General features: G+C 37.4%; 2 protein-coding genes across 2 annotated transcripts in view; both read left to right on the forward strand.

Moving 5' to 3' along the window:
* Nucleotides 1-1,736, forward strand: part of LOC106961990 (adhesion G-protein coupled receptor G2-like) — a 20,777-nt gene extending 19,041 nt beyond the window's left edge. Inside the window, exons 11-12 of the mRNA XM_015056130.1 lie at nucleotides 254-410; nucleotides 645-1,736. Of these exons, the coding sequence (XP_014911616.1) occupies nucleotides 254-410; nucleotides 645-739 (252 nt within the window). The 3' untranslated portion in view covers nucleotides 740-1,736. The remainder of the gene's footprint in view (nucleotides 1-253; nucleotides 411-644) is intronic.
* A 2,090-nt stretch (nucleotides 1,737-3,826) lies between these two features.
* Nucleotides 3,827-13,918, forward strand: LOC106961996 (adhesion G-protein coupled receptor G2-like). Its single transcript, XM_015056134.1, has 14 exons — nucleotides 3,827-3,912; nucleotides 7,354-7,469; nucleotides 7,593-7,656; nucleotides 7,764-7,905; nucleotides 8,000-8,113; nucleotides 8,734-8,856; nucleotides 8,967-9,012; nucleotides 9,090-9,181; nucleotides 11,087-11,202; nucleotides 11,414-11,682; nucleotides 11,756-11,846; nucleotides 12,109-12,238; nucleotides 13,089-13,245; nucleotides 13,688-13,918. The coding sequence occupies exons 1-14, from the start codon at nucleotides 3,905-3,907 to the stop codon at nucleotides 13,786-13,788; spliced, it is 1,569 nt and encodes a 522-aa protein (XP_014911620.1). The 5' UTR covers nucleotides 3,827-3,904; the 3' UTR covers nucleotides 13,789-13,918.
* The last annotated feature ends 796 nt before the right edge of the window (nucleotides 13,919-14,714 follow it).

The following is a 14,714-nucleotide window of genomic DNA, read 5'->3' on the forward strand; positions in this document are numbered from 1 at the left end:
TTTTTTTTTTTTTTTTTGGGCCGTCTTTTGCCCAGTTCAATATGCCAACTATAAACCCAGCAACTTGGGATGGTCTGGTGTCTCTGCATCGAACCATTTTAGCCAGGAATAAATATATAGACGGATGGACCGACCAAAGGACGGACGGACGGACCAACGGACCGACCGATCGATCAATTGATCGATTGATTCTCATCTTTTGACTGAGTATAATAACCAGCTACATTTGTTTGTTCAACGTTCGGTCAACCAGCATGGACAGAGAGAGCGCCGTGTGGCCCGGAAAGAAATCGTGACCCTGCTGGTCCTCATGGTTCTGCTGGGCCTGTCCTGGGGGCTGATCTTCTTCTCTTTGGGCCAGCTTCCTGCTCCGGGCCTCTATGCCTTCTGCATCCTGAACTCTCTGCAAGGTTTGAACTTGTTATTACAATGGCTTTGCTCTGTTAAGGCCAACACATAGCAGCACATAGCATTGAACTTCCAATAAAATAATCTTCAATGACTGTATGACACTCTGTGTGTATAACTTTTATATGCGAGTGAATAACATGGATTTGTAGGTGAGGCATTTTCAGAGTAAAAAAGTATTTAATGCAGTAACTATTTTGTATCTGAACATATTTTTTACTCATTTTGTTTTGCAGGTTTCTTCATCTTCATTTACTTTATGTTGCATTTGAAGAATTCAGGAAACCAATCTGCCACTCCGAGCCCTGCAACGCAGGTTGAAAGCTCCTGATCTCCAACGGGATCTTACTCAGAGAGACATTCAGCACTGATTCATTGGTCTTTTGTTTGCCTTAAGGAAATGTTTCAGAACATCAAACAGATCTACACATCAGACAAATGTAACACATAAACACAAAATGCAACATTTCAATCAAAAAGTTTCTTCCATCCATCCATTCTCTTCTGCTTATTCCAAGATGGAGTGATTGTTAGGACCAATGAAACAGATCCTCTCAACACCAAGTCCAAATTACAGACCTATATCTGACACAGGGATCTAAAGAACATATGAAGGGGGCCGGTACTCGATAGTCATGAAGTAACGCTCTCAGGAAACCCCAAGGGGCACGATTAAATACTTTCTCCAAGTTGACAAAACCCATCTAAACTTGTCTTTATATTGTTTTTTGTTGTTGTTGTTGACACAGGGACAGTGTAAGACATTTCATTAACTCTTTGAAAGAACAGATGCATGGTACCAGGTTAAAGCAAAGAATGCTAATTTCCACCTGCAGTCCCAGGTCAGGCTCAGTTTTGTCTGATTTAACGGATTATAAAAAGCCAGTTTATGTTCAGCCAGATTTTACTAAACTGTCTGAACATGTCTGATATGTAATTATTCAGATCTCAGCTAAAACCAAGCAAACCAAACCACAAACTAACAGACAATTCATGAAACAAATTATTTGCCTTGATCAATAATGAGTTCTGATCTTCTTATTTAATAGGCATATTTTTTTGCCATATGTTTTGTAACTAGAACATGTTTGGCAAACTATTCCAATGACCAGGCCTGTCAACGATAACTTGTCCCAATAATTATCGCGATAAATGATAATGTCATTGTTTTGAGACCATTTTCAACGGATATGTTGATAATGGTATAATAAAGCAAGTTGGCTCTCAGAGACCAGTAACTTTTGTAAGTAAGACAAGAACTGGAAGATATTTTAATTATATAATAATAAAACACAACAACCACAAACAAAAAACAAAATGGAAATAAAAACCACACACAAACGAAACCATAAATAAAATGGATTGTTATGGGTCTGTAAACAAAATCACCCTTCAAAAAATACTAATCATCAGAATGGAAATTATTGAGCCCCTTTTAATTGATAGTGCAATTAGTTGATTTATTGTTTATTGACTGGTTTCTGCCTTCTCCTGTCACAAGAGAAGGCAGTTTTATGAAAAGCAGTCACATTTTTGGATGCTGCACTCACCTCTAGAGGTCGCCCTTGTGACTCTGATCATGTTATCTCATCTCAAAAGAGAAAACTTTCTTAAAGGTGGAGTAACAATCAAGAATTTTATAAACTCAACAAATGTCTGCATAAAATATCAGATTTTTAAAGTTTATAAATCATACTTAGAATAATTATAACAGTGATGATATTGTCTGGATCCTCCACAATACTGTGATGACCGCAGATATTTAATGTTCCTTTTAAGGATGACTCAGCTAGTTACAGGCAGCAGCTCCTGTTCACACACCGGGTCAGGCTGCTGTGAATATTTCCCCTTCATAATAAGCACTCTCATTTCAACAGTTCATTTTGTGTTTACTTGTGTTATCTTTGGCTAATGTTTACATTTGTTTGACCATCAAAAAAATAACAAATCATGAAGGAGTGAGATTTTTTTTCCATCACTGCAAGTTGTAAAGACTTACACATGAAGATTAATTCAAGTCTTGATGTTTTCCTGCAGTTTTGAAACACTGTCCTTAAACTTTTCAAATACAATGACGCTTGAGAGAGTGTTTATCCATCCTCAGTTGATTTTTCACTGTAATTCCATTTTTTTTATGCTTTTTACTCCTTTTAGGCTTTTAAGCATATGGATGTAATGTAGGTTATTAATTTGCTTATTGCCTTTGCCTATTAACTGTGCCATTCATTTAACTGACAGTGTGTCATTTTTAGAATATTTGAATCTTCAGCATCTCTTATGATTGAAATCCATGGTGAATTGTTTACAATGATTATTTTCTTTATGCTGTATATTTATGTAATGTGCATGCATCTGTATTTCTCGACAATTATAAAAATCATTGAATAACTGCCTCTTGTTATCAGGAAGTGGTTGTGGGTGGTGGTGAGGATAGACACAGAGACCCAGGTTTCGGTGATGATGAATTTAATAATAAAGCTCAGAACAGTCCAAGAACAGGCAGCACGGCGGAGAAACTAGCACACAGCTAGACACCGGTAGCAACTGATAGCAGGACTGGAAATAGGCTCAAACTCTATCCAGGACTTCACAGTTCAACTGGAGCACATAGACATCAACACAACAACTTAGACAAACCTAGACAAGGACCCGACGAGGAACATAGACAACAGGTGGGTTTTAATACAGACGGGTAATCAAGGGAATGAGACACACCTGGGAAACAATCAACGGGGAAGACGCAGAGACTCAAAAATAAACACACAGAAACACGGAACATGACACTTGTCACTTGACTCAAAGCGTTTTGTCTTCAGAGACTCAGTAAAATATGGAGAGCCATTTCAGCCAAAATTAAATAAATAAAAGAAAAAGGAAAATAAATCAGTAATTGACTTCGTTATTCCTATTTACATTTATTCATTTATACATTCACTTATTTTATTTATTTATTCCCGCATTTATTGCGGTCTGTCCTTTTATCCATTTCCTTATTTTCCTTATTCATTTATACTTTCCGTTTTACTTGGGAATAAATAAATAAATAAATAAATAAATAAATAAATAAATAAATAAATAAATAAATAAATAGGAATAAAAAAGCCAATTATTTATTTACTTATTTATTCACCTAATTTTGGCTGAAATGGCTCTCCATAGAAATGTGTCTCCACTGTGTTGTACAAACAAGAATAAAATCATTTGTACATGAAATTTGCACATTTGATTAGCAAAGATTGCTAATCAAATGAAAGGCAGATCATTTATACAGAGAGAACTCTTCCTGGATCTGTACACAAATTATCTGGAACATAATGTCACATTTTGGTTTTATCTTTGTCACTCATTTAAATGTTTCTGGGGGTTTCAGTTTTTTTCCCCAAACAACTTCCTACAGAAGTGTTAATTCCGCCTACCTTCTGCTCTGCTTCCTGCTGTCACATTGGTTGCGCTCTGGTATCGTTTCACATAAAAACTATAACAATATCTCAGCGACATGCAGAGGTAAGGCTATCATGTTTTATCATGTTTTAATGTTCAGCTTCAAGGGCGCTTCTGGTTGTGGCGATGCAGAAATCTGACCTGAGCTGTGCTTGTTGTTTATTAATCTGCACAGGAAAGGTCTGCAGCGATGCAGAGGCTTTAATTTGAAGTGAGAAAACTTGCAGTTATTTCTGTTGGAAGGCCATGAAACTATTTTGAGATGTTTCTCTTACTTTTAGCAGAGAAGCTCAAAAACATTTTGAATTGTAAATTTAGGAGATCTAGCTGGTGGTGTTAAGAAAAGTGATGGAGCTTATTGAAGACAGAATAATCAAACAGGTTTACACTTGACCAAGATCTGTGTGTGTGTGTGTGTGTGTGTGTGTGTGTGTGTGTGTGTGTGTGTGTGTGTGTTTCTGATATTGATTAGCATTGTTTGCGTTGCTAACTGTACACATCTTGCTCTGTGTGGAGAACAGAAAGCCTCTCTTTCATTCTGAGAAATACTAATATTTCTAAATCCATTGGTGCTGTAGAGTACAACGAACCACCACAGCAGTGTGGGTAATATTACATTTTATCTCTCTGTAAATCTATAACATGTTTAGTCATTTGAATGGACTCTTGGCTTCCCTGTCACAGCGGGTGTATTTCCTGATTGGTTGAGGGGTCTTGTTTTTGGTAGCAGCAGCAGATGAACAGATCTCACAGCTGGAAAAAGCAGATTTCCAGTGAACACCTTTCCAATATGGTAAATTCCCAGCATTCAAGAGCTGGTCACAGACTGTGGCGTTTGCTTTTCTCTGTGCCAGAAACTGCTGTTAATGTTAACAACTCATGGTGTTGGGGACTGAGCTGATGGTTCTTAGTGTTATAAAAGAGAAAATTTGTTGGATCGGCATCATGACAGGTCTGTAACCTCCGTCTGATATGTTGGTTATAACATGACGTGAAGCTCAAAAAACGTTGATTTTACATAAAGCTACCCCTTTAATGAGTCAGACATTTCTGCTATAAATGTCTGAAGACCTTCAGCAAGAAATTGGACTCTGGACGGAACTAAAACATTTCCTACCAGCAAGATTCTTGTTGAACCTCAAACTTGGTTTCAAAAAAAAAAAAAAGAAAGAAATTGCTTTATGTGGTTGAAATGGTTCCAGGACAACTTTCATCAGGCTTTACAAGCTTCACAACAAATCAGTTTGAGTAATGGAACAACTACTCTGTCACCATTTTGTCTGCAGGGTGTTAAAGCTGGTGTTGAATGTGGATAAGACGAAAGCAACAGGGTTTTTTTTTCTCTTTTTTGTTGCACTCTCAAAAACTATCAGGGATCCATCTGTTGCTTACCACTGTTTTAGGAGCACAAATTGAGTTTGTCACTAATTATGACTATCTTGGCTTTATTGTAGATAAACAGCTTTCTTTTAAAAAGCACATAGCAGATTTGTTATTAACACTGAAGATAAAGATTTTTTTTATTATCATAATGGATCCTGTTTCTCTCTCAAAGCTAGAAGAAAATTGGTCTCAGCAACATTCTTACCACTCCTGGATTATGGAGATGCCTTATATATGACTGCATTGAGCAAATGTCTTCGGTCCTCGGATACTGTGTATCATTGTGCTGCGTCCTCTAAGCGTACTGAGAAACAATCACTTGATGGTCCTGATTTCTAAAACTCTACTCCTACATCGATCTGTTACTGCCCGTTATTTGCACTCCTGCAACATTTTCCTCTTGCATGTTCCATGTTTTCCAACAGAAAGAGGGAATCAAGTGTTCAAGTGTGACGGCTCCCACTGCATGGAATCAGCTCCAGTCTGAACTCAGGATGTCGGATCTTATTTCATTGGACTTATTTTGAGCGGTTCTAAATAACATTCAGTGTGATTCTATCAACCAGTGTCATTGTTTTTAAATTATTTTGTAATTTATTTTAAACTTGTGCGTATGTTTTAATATGTTGTGTGTTTGTGTAATCAGGTTGTTGTGTGTTGCAGATTTCTGCCCAGGTTTAAAATTAAAGATTTTAGTGGTGGTTTAACTGGCTAAATGAAGGAAAAAAAGAAAAATCAGAGGCTTTTCTTGCAGTTTGACTTTGAGCACGTTTTGTGGAACTGAGCCACATCTGTCAGCAGACTGAGTGTCACAGACAGATTCTCTCTGAAATTTGCAGACCTGTTTGACCTAGTGCAGTGCATGCATTTGCATCTTCATTTGAAAGTTAAACGTTGGGCTCATTTTACTCTTTCTGCTGCTTCTAAATAAAATGTTATAATGGATTACTTGTTAAACAGAGCAGTTGAAGTTCAGATTATTAGGCCATTAGTGTAAAGTCAGCAGCGCAGTCCGCCATCTGGATTTGGAGAAGAAATTAAAATTATTATATAGGTGGGTGGCATTCTGACACGACTCAATGGATAAATGTTATGTGAAGGGCAGGCGGCAGCAAAAATACTGGACTTCACTGCAAAAAATGAAAAATACTATAAAGTATTTTTACTGTAGTTTTGAGTGCAAATATCTTAGTATACTTGACATGAGACAAAGCTGGCTTAGATGGAACTTTTCAGCAAAATATAGCTGAAAAGTATTAATAATAATATCAATAATAGTGATTTTAAAAAGTTCTGGTTCCACCGGCAGATTATTTCACTCAGAACATGGGCAAAATGTCTTGTTAAAGGTGAAATAATTTGCGAGAGGAACTAGGGTTTTTTTTAATCAGTACTTAGATATTATTGACTAAAAAATTAATTGCTCTCTTGTTTTTCTATGATTTTAAAGTTTTGCTTTTACTATGGCATATAACAGAAATCTTGTGGCACAAAGACTAATTTCACAAAGCAGAAATTAAATACGATGCAGTTCATGTTTTACAGTGATAAAAAGGTTCAAACTGGGCTTTGTTCAGTGGAATAGTCCTTTACTAACCTGACAATCCAGAAGCTGACTTTAGCATTGATGAATAGTGGAGCACACTTATAAAATCCAACATGTGGTTTGTACTAAAATACCCAGAATGTTATTTAAAAAAAAATAAGAAAAGAAACAGACACATCTAAAAATTTGAACTTCTGAAAGCACAGAATCCTAAAATTGGAAACATATAGGAATCCTGATTGCTAATTTCCAACAGAAAAGATAAAGTCTTTGTTGGTTTATGTTTTTTTTGTTTGTTTTTTGTTTTTGTTTTTGTTTTTTCAGCAGAAATGAGACTAATACTTAAGTCCAAAAATGTGCATCATCAAATTTGGATCTTTTGCATTCAGTTTTTAGTTCAACCTTTAAGGAGAAATCTAAGGATGAATTTTACAACTTGGGAATGAAACTCAACACATGTGGATTTTGTTCAAGGTTTTCTGTTTCTCTGTGTATTTCGGACAGAACCTGCTCATTGCCTCTCCGTCCAGCACACAAGCTCTTGATTTAAACCAGAACATCTGTGTTTTTGACAGAAAGATGTTCTGGCTCGTCCTGTTGGTGGGATTTTATACCATGGATAGTGTGACCCAAGTAAACTGTAAACCCACTGATTGTTGGAATGACTGCATCGACTTTAAAAATCGATCAGGTAGGTTGCTTCATTTGCAACATCAAATTGTTCCAAATGATTACTTTGACTGGGTCATTTGTTATCTGTGGCTATTTATGTCCACACTTCATTTCATGCATTTTCCAATGATCAACTTTACAGTTGCAAAAACTGAATGCTGCATGAAAAGGTACAGCCAAGGGATAACGGAGTGGAACATTTTCAAGTAAGTATTTTCATTCTTTATCATGAACAGAGTCAGTGGGTGTGTGTGGATTAGATAGTGTATCTCTGAGCTGTCGATCTTCATATCCTTTCTTTCTTTTCAACCAGGGCAACTCAAATACTTGAAAGCATTCTGGAGGAAACGGAGGTGAACCAGACCACAAACATTTCTGTTCCGTGTTTAGTGGCTCTCTTACATAAGCCGCCTAACGACTCCAGGAGTATTGAGATATATGCCAACAGCACTCAGGTAAACATATCTGTGTGTATGTTCTTAATGGACAGATTCACAGACAGCGGCATGGCGCCTTCAGTGTTTCTCTTGTTTCTGCTTCTGGTTGCAGGCGACATCAGACGTAGATGTGTCCAACAGAGCGGTGAGAGTTCAGCTGCCGGCAGAGCTGCTTACTGGACTGAACAGTAGCATTGTATTCTGCATGATCCAGATGCCAGGCAATGTGAGACTCATCTTTTATGTCACTGACAAAGCATGCATAATAGCACTTTTACATTTATGGTGTTTTCACCAAAAAACTGGCGGCTAAAATTGCAGCATTTGCCATATTTTCAGCTGCTGTGTTATGCTTTCACACTGCACTGTGTCAAACTAACCTGGTGTTTCACTGACCTACATGTTTTAGATGTTCACCTGCTTCGACACACTCCATTCAGATGATTGTAATTCAGCAAAACCTTGTTAATCAGCCATCAGTTGAAATCATGTGTGTTTCTGTTCATGTACCCTCAAGAAAAAAAGTTGAGCTCAAGTTGAAATTTTTTTCTTCTTTTTTTAGTGGTTTGGGTGTAGGGATGTGGTTTGACATTCAGGAAGTCGGTGTGCATTTGCTTGGGGGGAAGGGAGACGTGTCATTTTATTTCAAATTATATCCTAGACTAAGTTTTCACATCATAATAATCTGTTGATACAGACAGAATCTATCTCTGGTAACCGTTAGCAGAATTCTGATTAAACCCCAACAATTACAAATTTCACCTGCAAATGATGCAAAATGACACATGGTACATCTTTATTTTTTGACAATAACATTTTAAAACAAAAGTTGATTTTATTTTGCAGAATTCCCTGCCAGACTTGCAGAACCTGTGTGATAACAGGCTCGTCGGCATCAGCGTCGGCAGGAATGTCGCCGGACTCAAGCAACGCATCAACATCACTATGAGCATTGCATCAGCCATAAACGTAACTGATTTTATTCCCCTGCCCTTATCACAAAGCTGCAAGTTATGTGGCAATATGTTGCAGGAAGGAAGATAATAATATCATCTAAAGGAGAAATAATGTTGTTTTAGGAATCCCTGAGACCCGAGTGTGTGTTCCTAAATACGACATCTGGTTGTGAGTAGCCACCAGTCATCGCTCGGTTCAGTTCTGATGTCCTGATGTGGTCTGTATGACAGGTTTCTCTCTCTCAGATGTTAGCACACAGGGCTGTGAAATGGTGGAATACAACCAGACATACATCACCTGTTCCTGTGACCATCTCACATACTTTGGTGTGCTCCTGGTAGGAAACACTTTTTGTTTTGTTTTTTATTTCATGAACAAAAGTTGTGTCGACCACAACAGTTCAAGTTGAACCGTTGTGCCATCATCCCACCTCTTTGTCTTAACAAAGGCGTCGTTTGACAGAAGTTCAACAGAGAGGAGACAGGAGCAGTATTGCTCCTCTCACTGATATAGTAACAATGACTTTATGACCTTTTACCATAAAATCCTTAACATGACTTGGCGCTATAAGTTTGCCAACAGGCAATGAAACCCTAAATTCAGAGCTTTAGAATATTTTAATATTGTGGAATGTGTGTGATTATTTACTGACTTTAAAATACTGTTGTTAGTTTATAAATCACTGAACATTAAAGATCTGCTGCTGTTGTTTCAACCTTCCAGAACCTCTCAGGTCTTCTGGTTCTGGTTCTGCTCTGCATCCCCAGAACCAGAACCAAATAAGGAGAAGCAGCATTCAGCTTCTATGCACCACAAATCTGGAATAAACTTCTAGAAAACTGCAAAACATTCAAAACACTGTGTTTCTTTAAATAGAGGCCAGATGTTTAAAGATGCTTTTGAACCATAATAAATGGAACATTGACCAAAACATATAATTTGTATTGATGATTTTTATGACTTCATCTAACAAAATGTAGAGTTACTGGTTTCTGAGCCTGGTGACTATATGATGTTTTCTTATTCTTGTGTTTCCATGATGTAAAGCTCTTTGAGCTGCCATGTTGCTGAAATTTGCTACACAAATGAACTTGATTGATTGCATGCCATTGTGAATACATATATTTATTTATTCATCTTCAACAAACCATTCTATCTGAAAAATGTGAACTATTGAGTGGAGTTAAGATTTTTTATATATATAAAGAATTGCACATACTCCAATATACCAGTAAGGGGAGCTATTTCACATCAATTGAGTGACTGTTAACGGGACTTGAAAGCAGGAAGAGGAAGCGATGCCTCAGTAAATGATAAACATCAACATAATGGTACCATTGTTTCCTTGCACAGACGTCTGATTCATGCTGTTGTTTTTTAAAAATACATTTCAATTTAATTATGGAAACCTAGATGATTTTATCTGGATGAGTACAGAGGAGCGGTTGATCATTATTTCTTATGCAGTACTTATATGATAAAACAAAAATAAAACCAAAAATAGATAGGTTGAAATTATTCAGAACTAAAACCAGAGGTGTTTAGATTTTATCCATGTAAAGCTTATATTATGTTTTTTTTAATTGTTATTTGGGTTCTTTGATGTAATGTTTTCATAAATACTATGTAATTTAAATGAATAACTCCTTATGACAGACAAAGGTAGCAATGCAAATTCTCACTGGAATGTTAGAGATTCAAACTATAAAAATATTGAAATAAAATCCTGTATTTTAATGCCAATGATTTCTGTGACCACTTTGTGAAGTTTATGTCAGCTAAAAATGTTAGAGTGCACGTAAAAGGTAAAAGGTAAAGGTAAAGGTAATTTTATTTATATAGCACATTTTCAGCAGCAAGGCAGTACAAAGTGCTTTACAGGATTTAAAAGGAAATACAAACAAAATAACAAACCATAAGAAAGACTAAAAGAAGAAAAAAGATAATAATGTTTAAATAAACTAGATACTCCTATTCAGGGTTGGTAGATAAGTATCAGTAAGTGTTCTCTGGTCTAATTCCTTTTCTGGGTTGAGACAATAGGAGTCTAAAAAGTAGTTGCTCAGGTAGTTTTTCTGGGTTCCAAGTTCTAATCCCTGTTCTGTGTTGCTAAATAAGTGTAAGCAAGTAAGTATCCTCTGGACTTCTGGGTTGCTAGACAAGTATAAGTAAGTATACGTATCATACATACCACATAAAATGGTCAACAGCTGAACGACAGAGTATTTCTTTTTTTCCGCAGGTGTCTGCAGACCTCTCCCCCAAAGATGCTGAGATCTTGTTCTACATCACCTACATTGGCTGTGGTATCTCTCTGTTTACTCTGGTCATCACTGTTGGTCTCTTCATCATAAACAGGTACTGCCTTCATTGAACAGCCTCCAGTCTTTTTGTCAGTTATTGTTTCATGAATACCTGCTCGGTGAGGTGTGGTATTATTAGTGTTGTCCATCGATTCATTTGTTCTCTGTAGATGGTAAAGACTCTCAATTTAGCAATCATGTGTATCCTTACAACTCAGTATAGCTATGAAATCTGTTCAGCTGTTCTCGTTTTCTGTGTCTGACAGAAAACTCAGAGGAGATGATTCCAAGAAGATCCACATCAGCCTGGCAGTCGCTCTGATCCTCCTCAACGTTCACTTCCTCCCCAGCCAGGCGGCAGCAGCGTCGTCCTCCACCGCGCTTTGTCGTTACGTGGCTCTTCTTCTTCACTACTCCCTGCTGGCCTCTTTCACCTGGATGGGCTTGGAGGGCTTCCACCTCTACCTTCTTCTGGTCAAAGTCTTCAACGTCTATGTGAGGCGATACCTGCTGAAACTCAGCGTGGTGGGATGGGGTGAGTGGCATCGTCTGAATTTGAAACTTAATGTCTGCAGCCTTAAGTGAAGGTTCCAGTTGTTGTGTTTCAGGTCTTCCAGCGGTCATTGTGTCAGTGGTGGTGATCATAAACAAAGACACATATGGTCGTACCTCTGTGGACTTGTCCAATACTACTGAAGTGTAAGAAAAACACATGCTAACTGCTTTGCAGCTACTTTTTGGCTCTGTTGTGTTTGCACGTTTCAACACAATCAGTGAGTGAAACCAACTAACTCAACCCTAACTCAACTTGATGTTTTCCTTAAACTCAGAACTTGGGTTGTTTTTTTTTTTTTGGTACACTTTCAGTCTCCTGAATAGATGTGATTACAGTCTGCATTTTTATTTTGTATATGAAAAACTGAAAGAAAAAAAAAACTTTCTTTGCTGCCTTTTTGTGTAGCTGCTATATAACCGATGACAATGTGAAGATGGTGACCACGGTGGGAATGTTCATCTTGGTGTTCATCTTTAATGTGATCATGCTTGGAGTGGTAATCAAATGGTTCATGGGGCTGTACTTTCACAAACAGGTAATTGTCACGTAGCTACATTGCATGTACAACCAACAGATTGCCTATGCCTTACAGGTGTTGCCAGTGAAAGTTGTTATCCAACTGTTATCAACATGTGACGTTGTCTGATGAAGTACGATGTAAATAATTATGTTCCCTAAAGGTATGGTAAGCTCAAGGTTATGCCGAAACTCTTATTTTGAAGTTATTGTGTTGCCCTGTACTGCTGACAGAGGCAACATTCAATAAGCCTACGGCCTAGTCCATACACAAATACATTTTTATGCGTGTTGGCCTTGATAAAAAACTAAATTTATAGATGGAGATGATTGAGGCAGTGAAATGTGATACAGGTTCAACCACACATCATGGATCCAAAGCAATTTCCATTTTCACTCCCAAGTCTGAACAATCACAGCTTGTTGACATGTAAATGTATTTGAAGGGAAATCTTGAAAGTTGGGTTGAATTTCAGCGTTGTACTTGTGATAAACAGAAAACTGCTACCAAAAGAGGTGCGGCATGGTGGAGCAGACTGTCTGTTAAATAAACTCCTTGAACAGTTTTAGTCTTAAATCTTCTGTTTGTAGTTGGTGTTTTGTAATCAGAAAGGGCAATCTTAATAAAAAATATCCAGAGGAGGTGTGAAATATAAATGTGACCAATCATCTAGGTGGATTTGGAATGGTGGCCTCTCATTGGTTCCTGTTTTAAACCAGATTATCCAACTCAGAGACCCAAGATGATTCCCTCAGTACCAATCTAGCACAAAGTTACAGGTTGATATGTTAGGATTTCTTCTATTTTTTTGCATTAACTTAAAACTACTGTGTTTTTTCTCTCTCTCTGTTCATGTTTGGTTAATCAGCGCAGACAGAGTGAACGAAATGCAGCCAAGAATAAAATTTGCACGCTGCTGGTTCTCATTGTTCTGCTTGGTCTGACCTGGGGCCTGATCTTCTTCTCTCTGGGCCAAGTGAACACTCCTGTCCTCTACATATTCTGCATTGTGAACTGTCTTCAAGGTCAGCATGGTAAAACCTGATCTCTTTACTGCTGGGACATTCCAGCAAATACATCTACAGTATGAATTAGCCCATAAGTCAAGATAACAGATCATCTTTTTTGAGGTCATGGGTCACAGTGGGCATAATATAAAATCACATCCAAATACTTGGTTATTATTAATTTTTTTATTCTTGAAATTGCCCTTCAGAAGCAGGAAGCTAACGCCCATTCTGGTTCTTTTGTATGATAAGTGTTCCAAAGTGAACAAGCACATGTACTGTAACCCTCTAGAGTTTATGGAAACACTCATTAGCTTTACTGTAGTTTGACTACACCATAGTTCATTTTTGTCTGTTAATTCTGACACAATTCGGTGGTTTCTTAGTGACCTTTGAGCTTCACCTCCTGCTCTCTGTGGACAATCTGAGCTTATTTTCTCTCTCCTTTGTGTTTTTCTAGGTTTCTTCATCTTCTTTTACTTTGTGTTGACTCTGAAAAACGCCAAAGACTCAGCTACCATGCCAAGCACTGACATACAGAGTCACAGCTCCAAAACCTGAACCCATAGGACGGTCATATGTTTGGGGGATTTTCACTCTAATGCTACTTCAGATCTTGTTTTTAAAGTGACAGTGTTATGTAAAATTTACTGTTTTTTTTTTTGTTTTTTTTTTGTTTTTTTAGCTTTAGATCATGTTATAATGTTTTTCCTTCATCAAAAACATACATGGAGTGTTTCTTTGATTCTTTCATGCATGTTTGAGAAATCCTTTAGTCTCCATGGCAACCACTCAGCTGTGCAAAACACTCGGAGGGACCTAGCTCCGCCTTCGAGGACGAAGCTTCTCCTCATAGCTGCAGTTTCCAAGCTTCCGCCTCACAGAGCGGCCCTCCTTTGGACTCCCCCACTCAGCTCCTTCAGACTAGCCAGCAGCAATTAGCAAAAGCCTGGTGGAACTGTGCATCTGCTAAGCTCATTATATGATATAATAACTGGTAAAAATGTTGTTTAAGGGTTAATAGAGGAGCCAATTTCAAAGTGTCAAATTACAAAGTCAAATTTCTTTTAAGTCATATAGACATGTACAGCATTTTCATAACAACTGAAGGCAACATGGTTACTTGCTATAAAATTGTTATATGGCTAGAAAACACTAAATATTTCCCCTTTAATGTAACATATTGCACAATAGAAAGTAAGCCTTCTTCATAGTGACTACTCCTAACTGATATTACATTTTCTTTTTAAGTTTGTGGTAAGTCCTGCCATGGATTTCTCTCTTTGAAAAAAGAAACCTATTATTACCAAAGGAAAACTTCATATACCATTACACAGGTTGTAGAATTTATCTTATGCAAATCCTACATAAACACTCTTCATTGTAACAGCATAACAGACCAAGTGAAAAACCGGAAGCTTTGTGATCAATATGAGGACCAAACATCTACATTATTGCAATCCAGGTGAATGTTACATATTCATATG

Source organism: Poecilia latipinna, unplaced genomic scaffold (genome assembly GCF_001443285.1).
Source record: "Poecilia latipinna isolate Pla-1442-1.1 unplaced genomic scaffold, P_latipinna-1.0 Scaffold1359, whole genome shotgun sequence".
Classification (NCBI taxonomy): Eukaryota; Metazoa; Chordata; class Actinopteri; order Cyprinodontiformes; family Poeciliidae; genus Poecilia; species Poecilia latipinna.

What these genes read in the sequence shown, in the direction of transcription:
- LOC106961996 (XM_015056134.1), top strand. An exon ending in TATATGCCAACAGCACTCAG is followed by an intron (nt 7,906 to 7,999) that starts GTAAACATATCT and finishes TTCTGGTTGCAG; the next exon opens with GCGACATCAGACGTAGATGT. An exon ending in CCTAAATACGACATCTGGTT is followed by an intron (nt 9,013 to 9,089) that starts GTGAGTAGCCAC and finishes TCTCTCTCTCAG; the next exon opens with ATGTTAGCACACAGGGCTGT.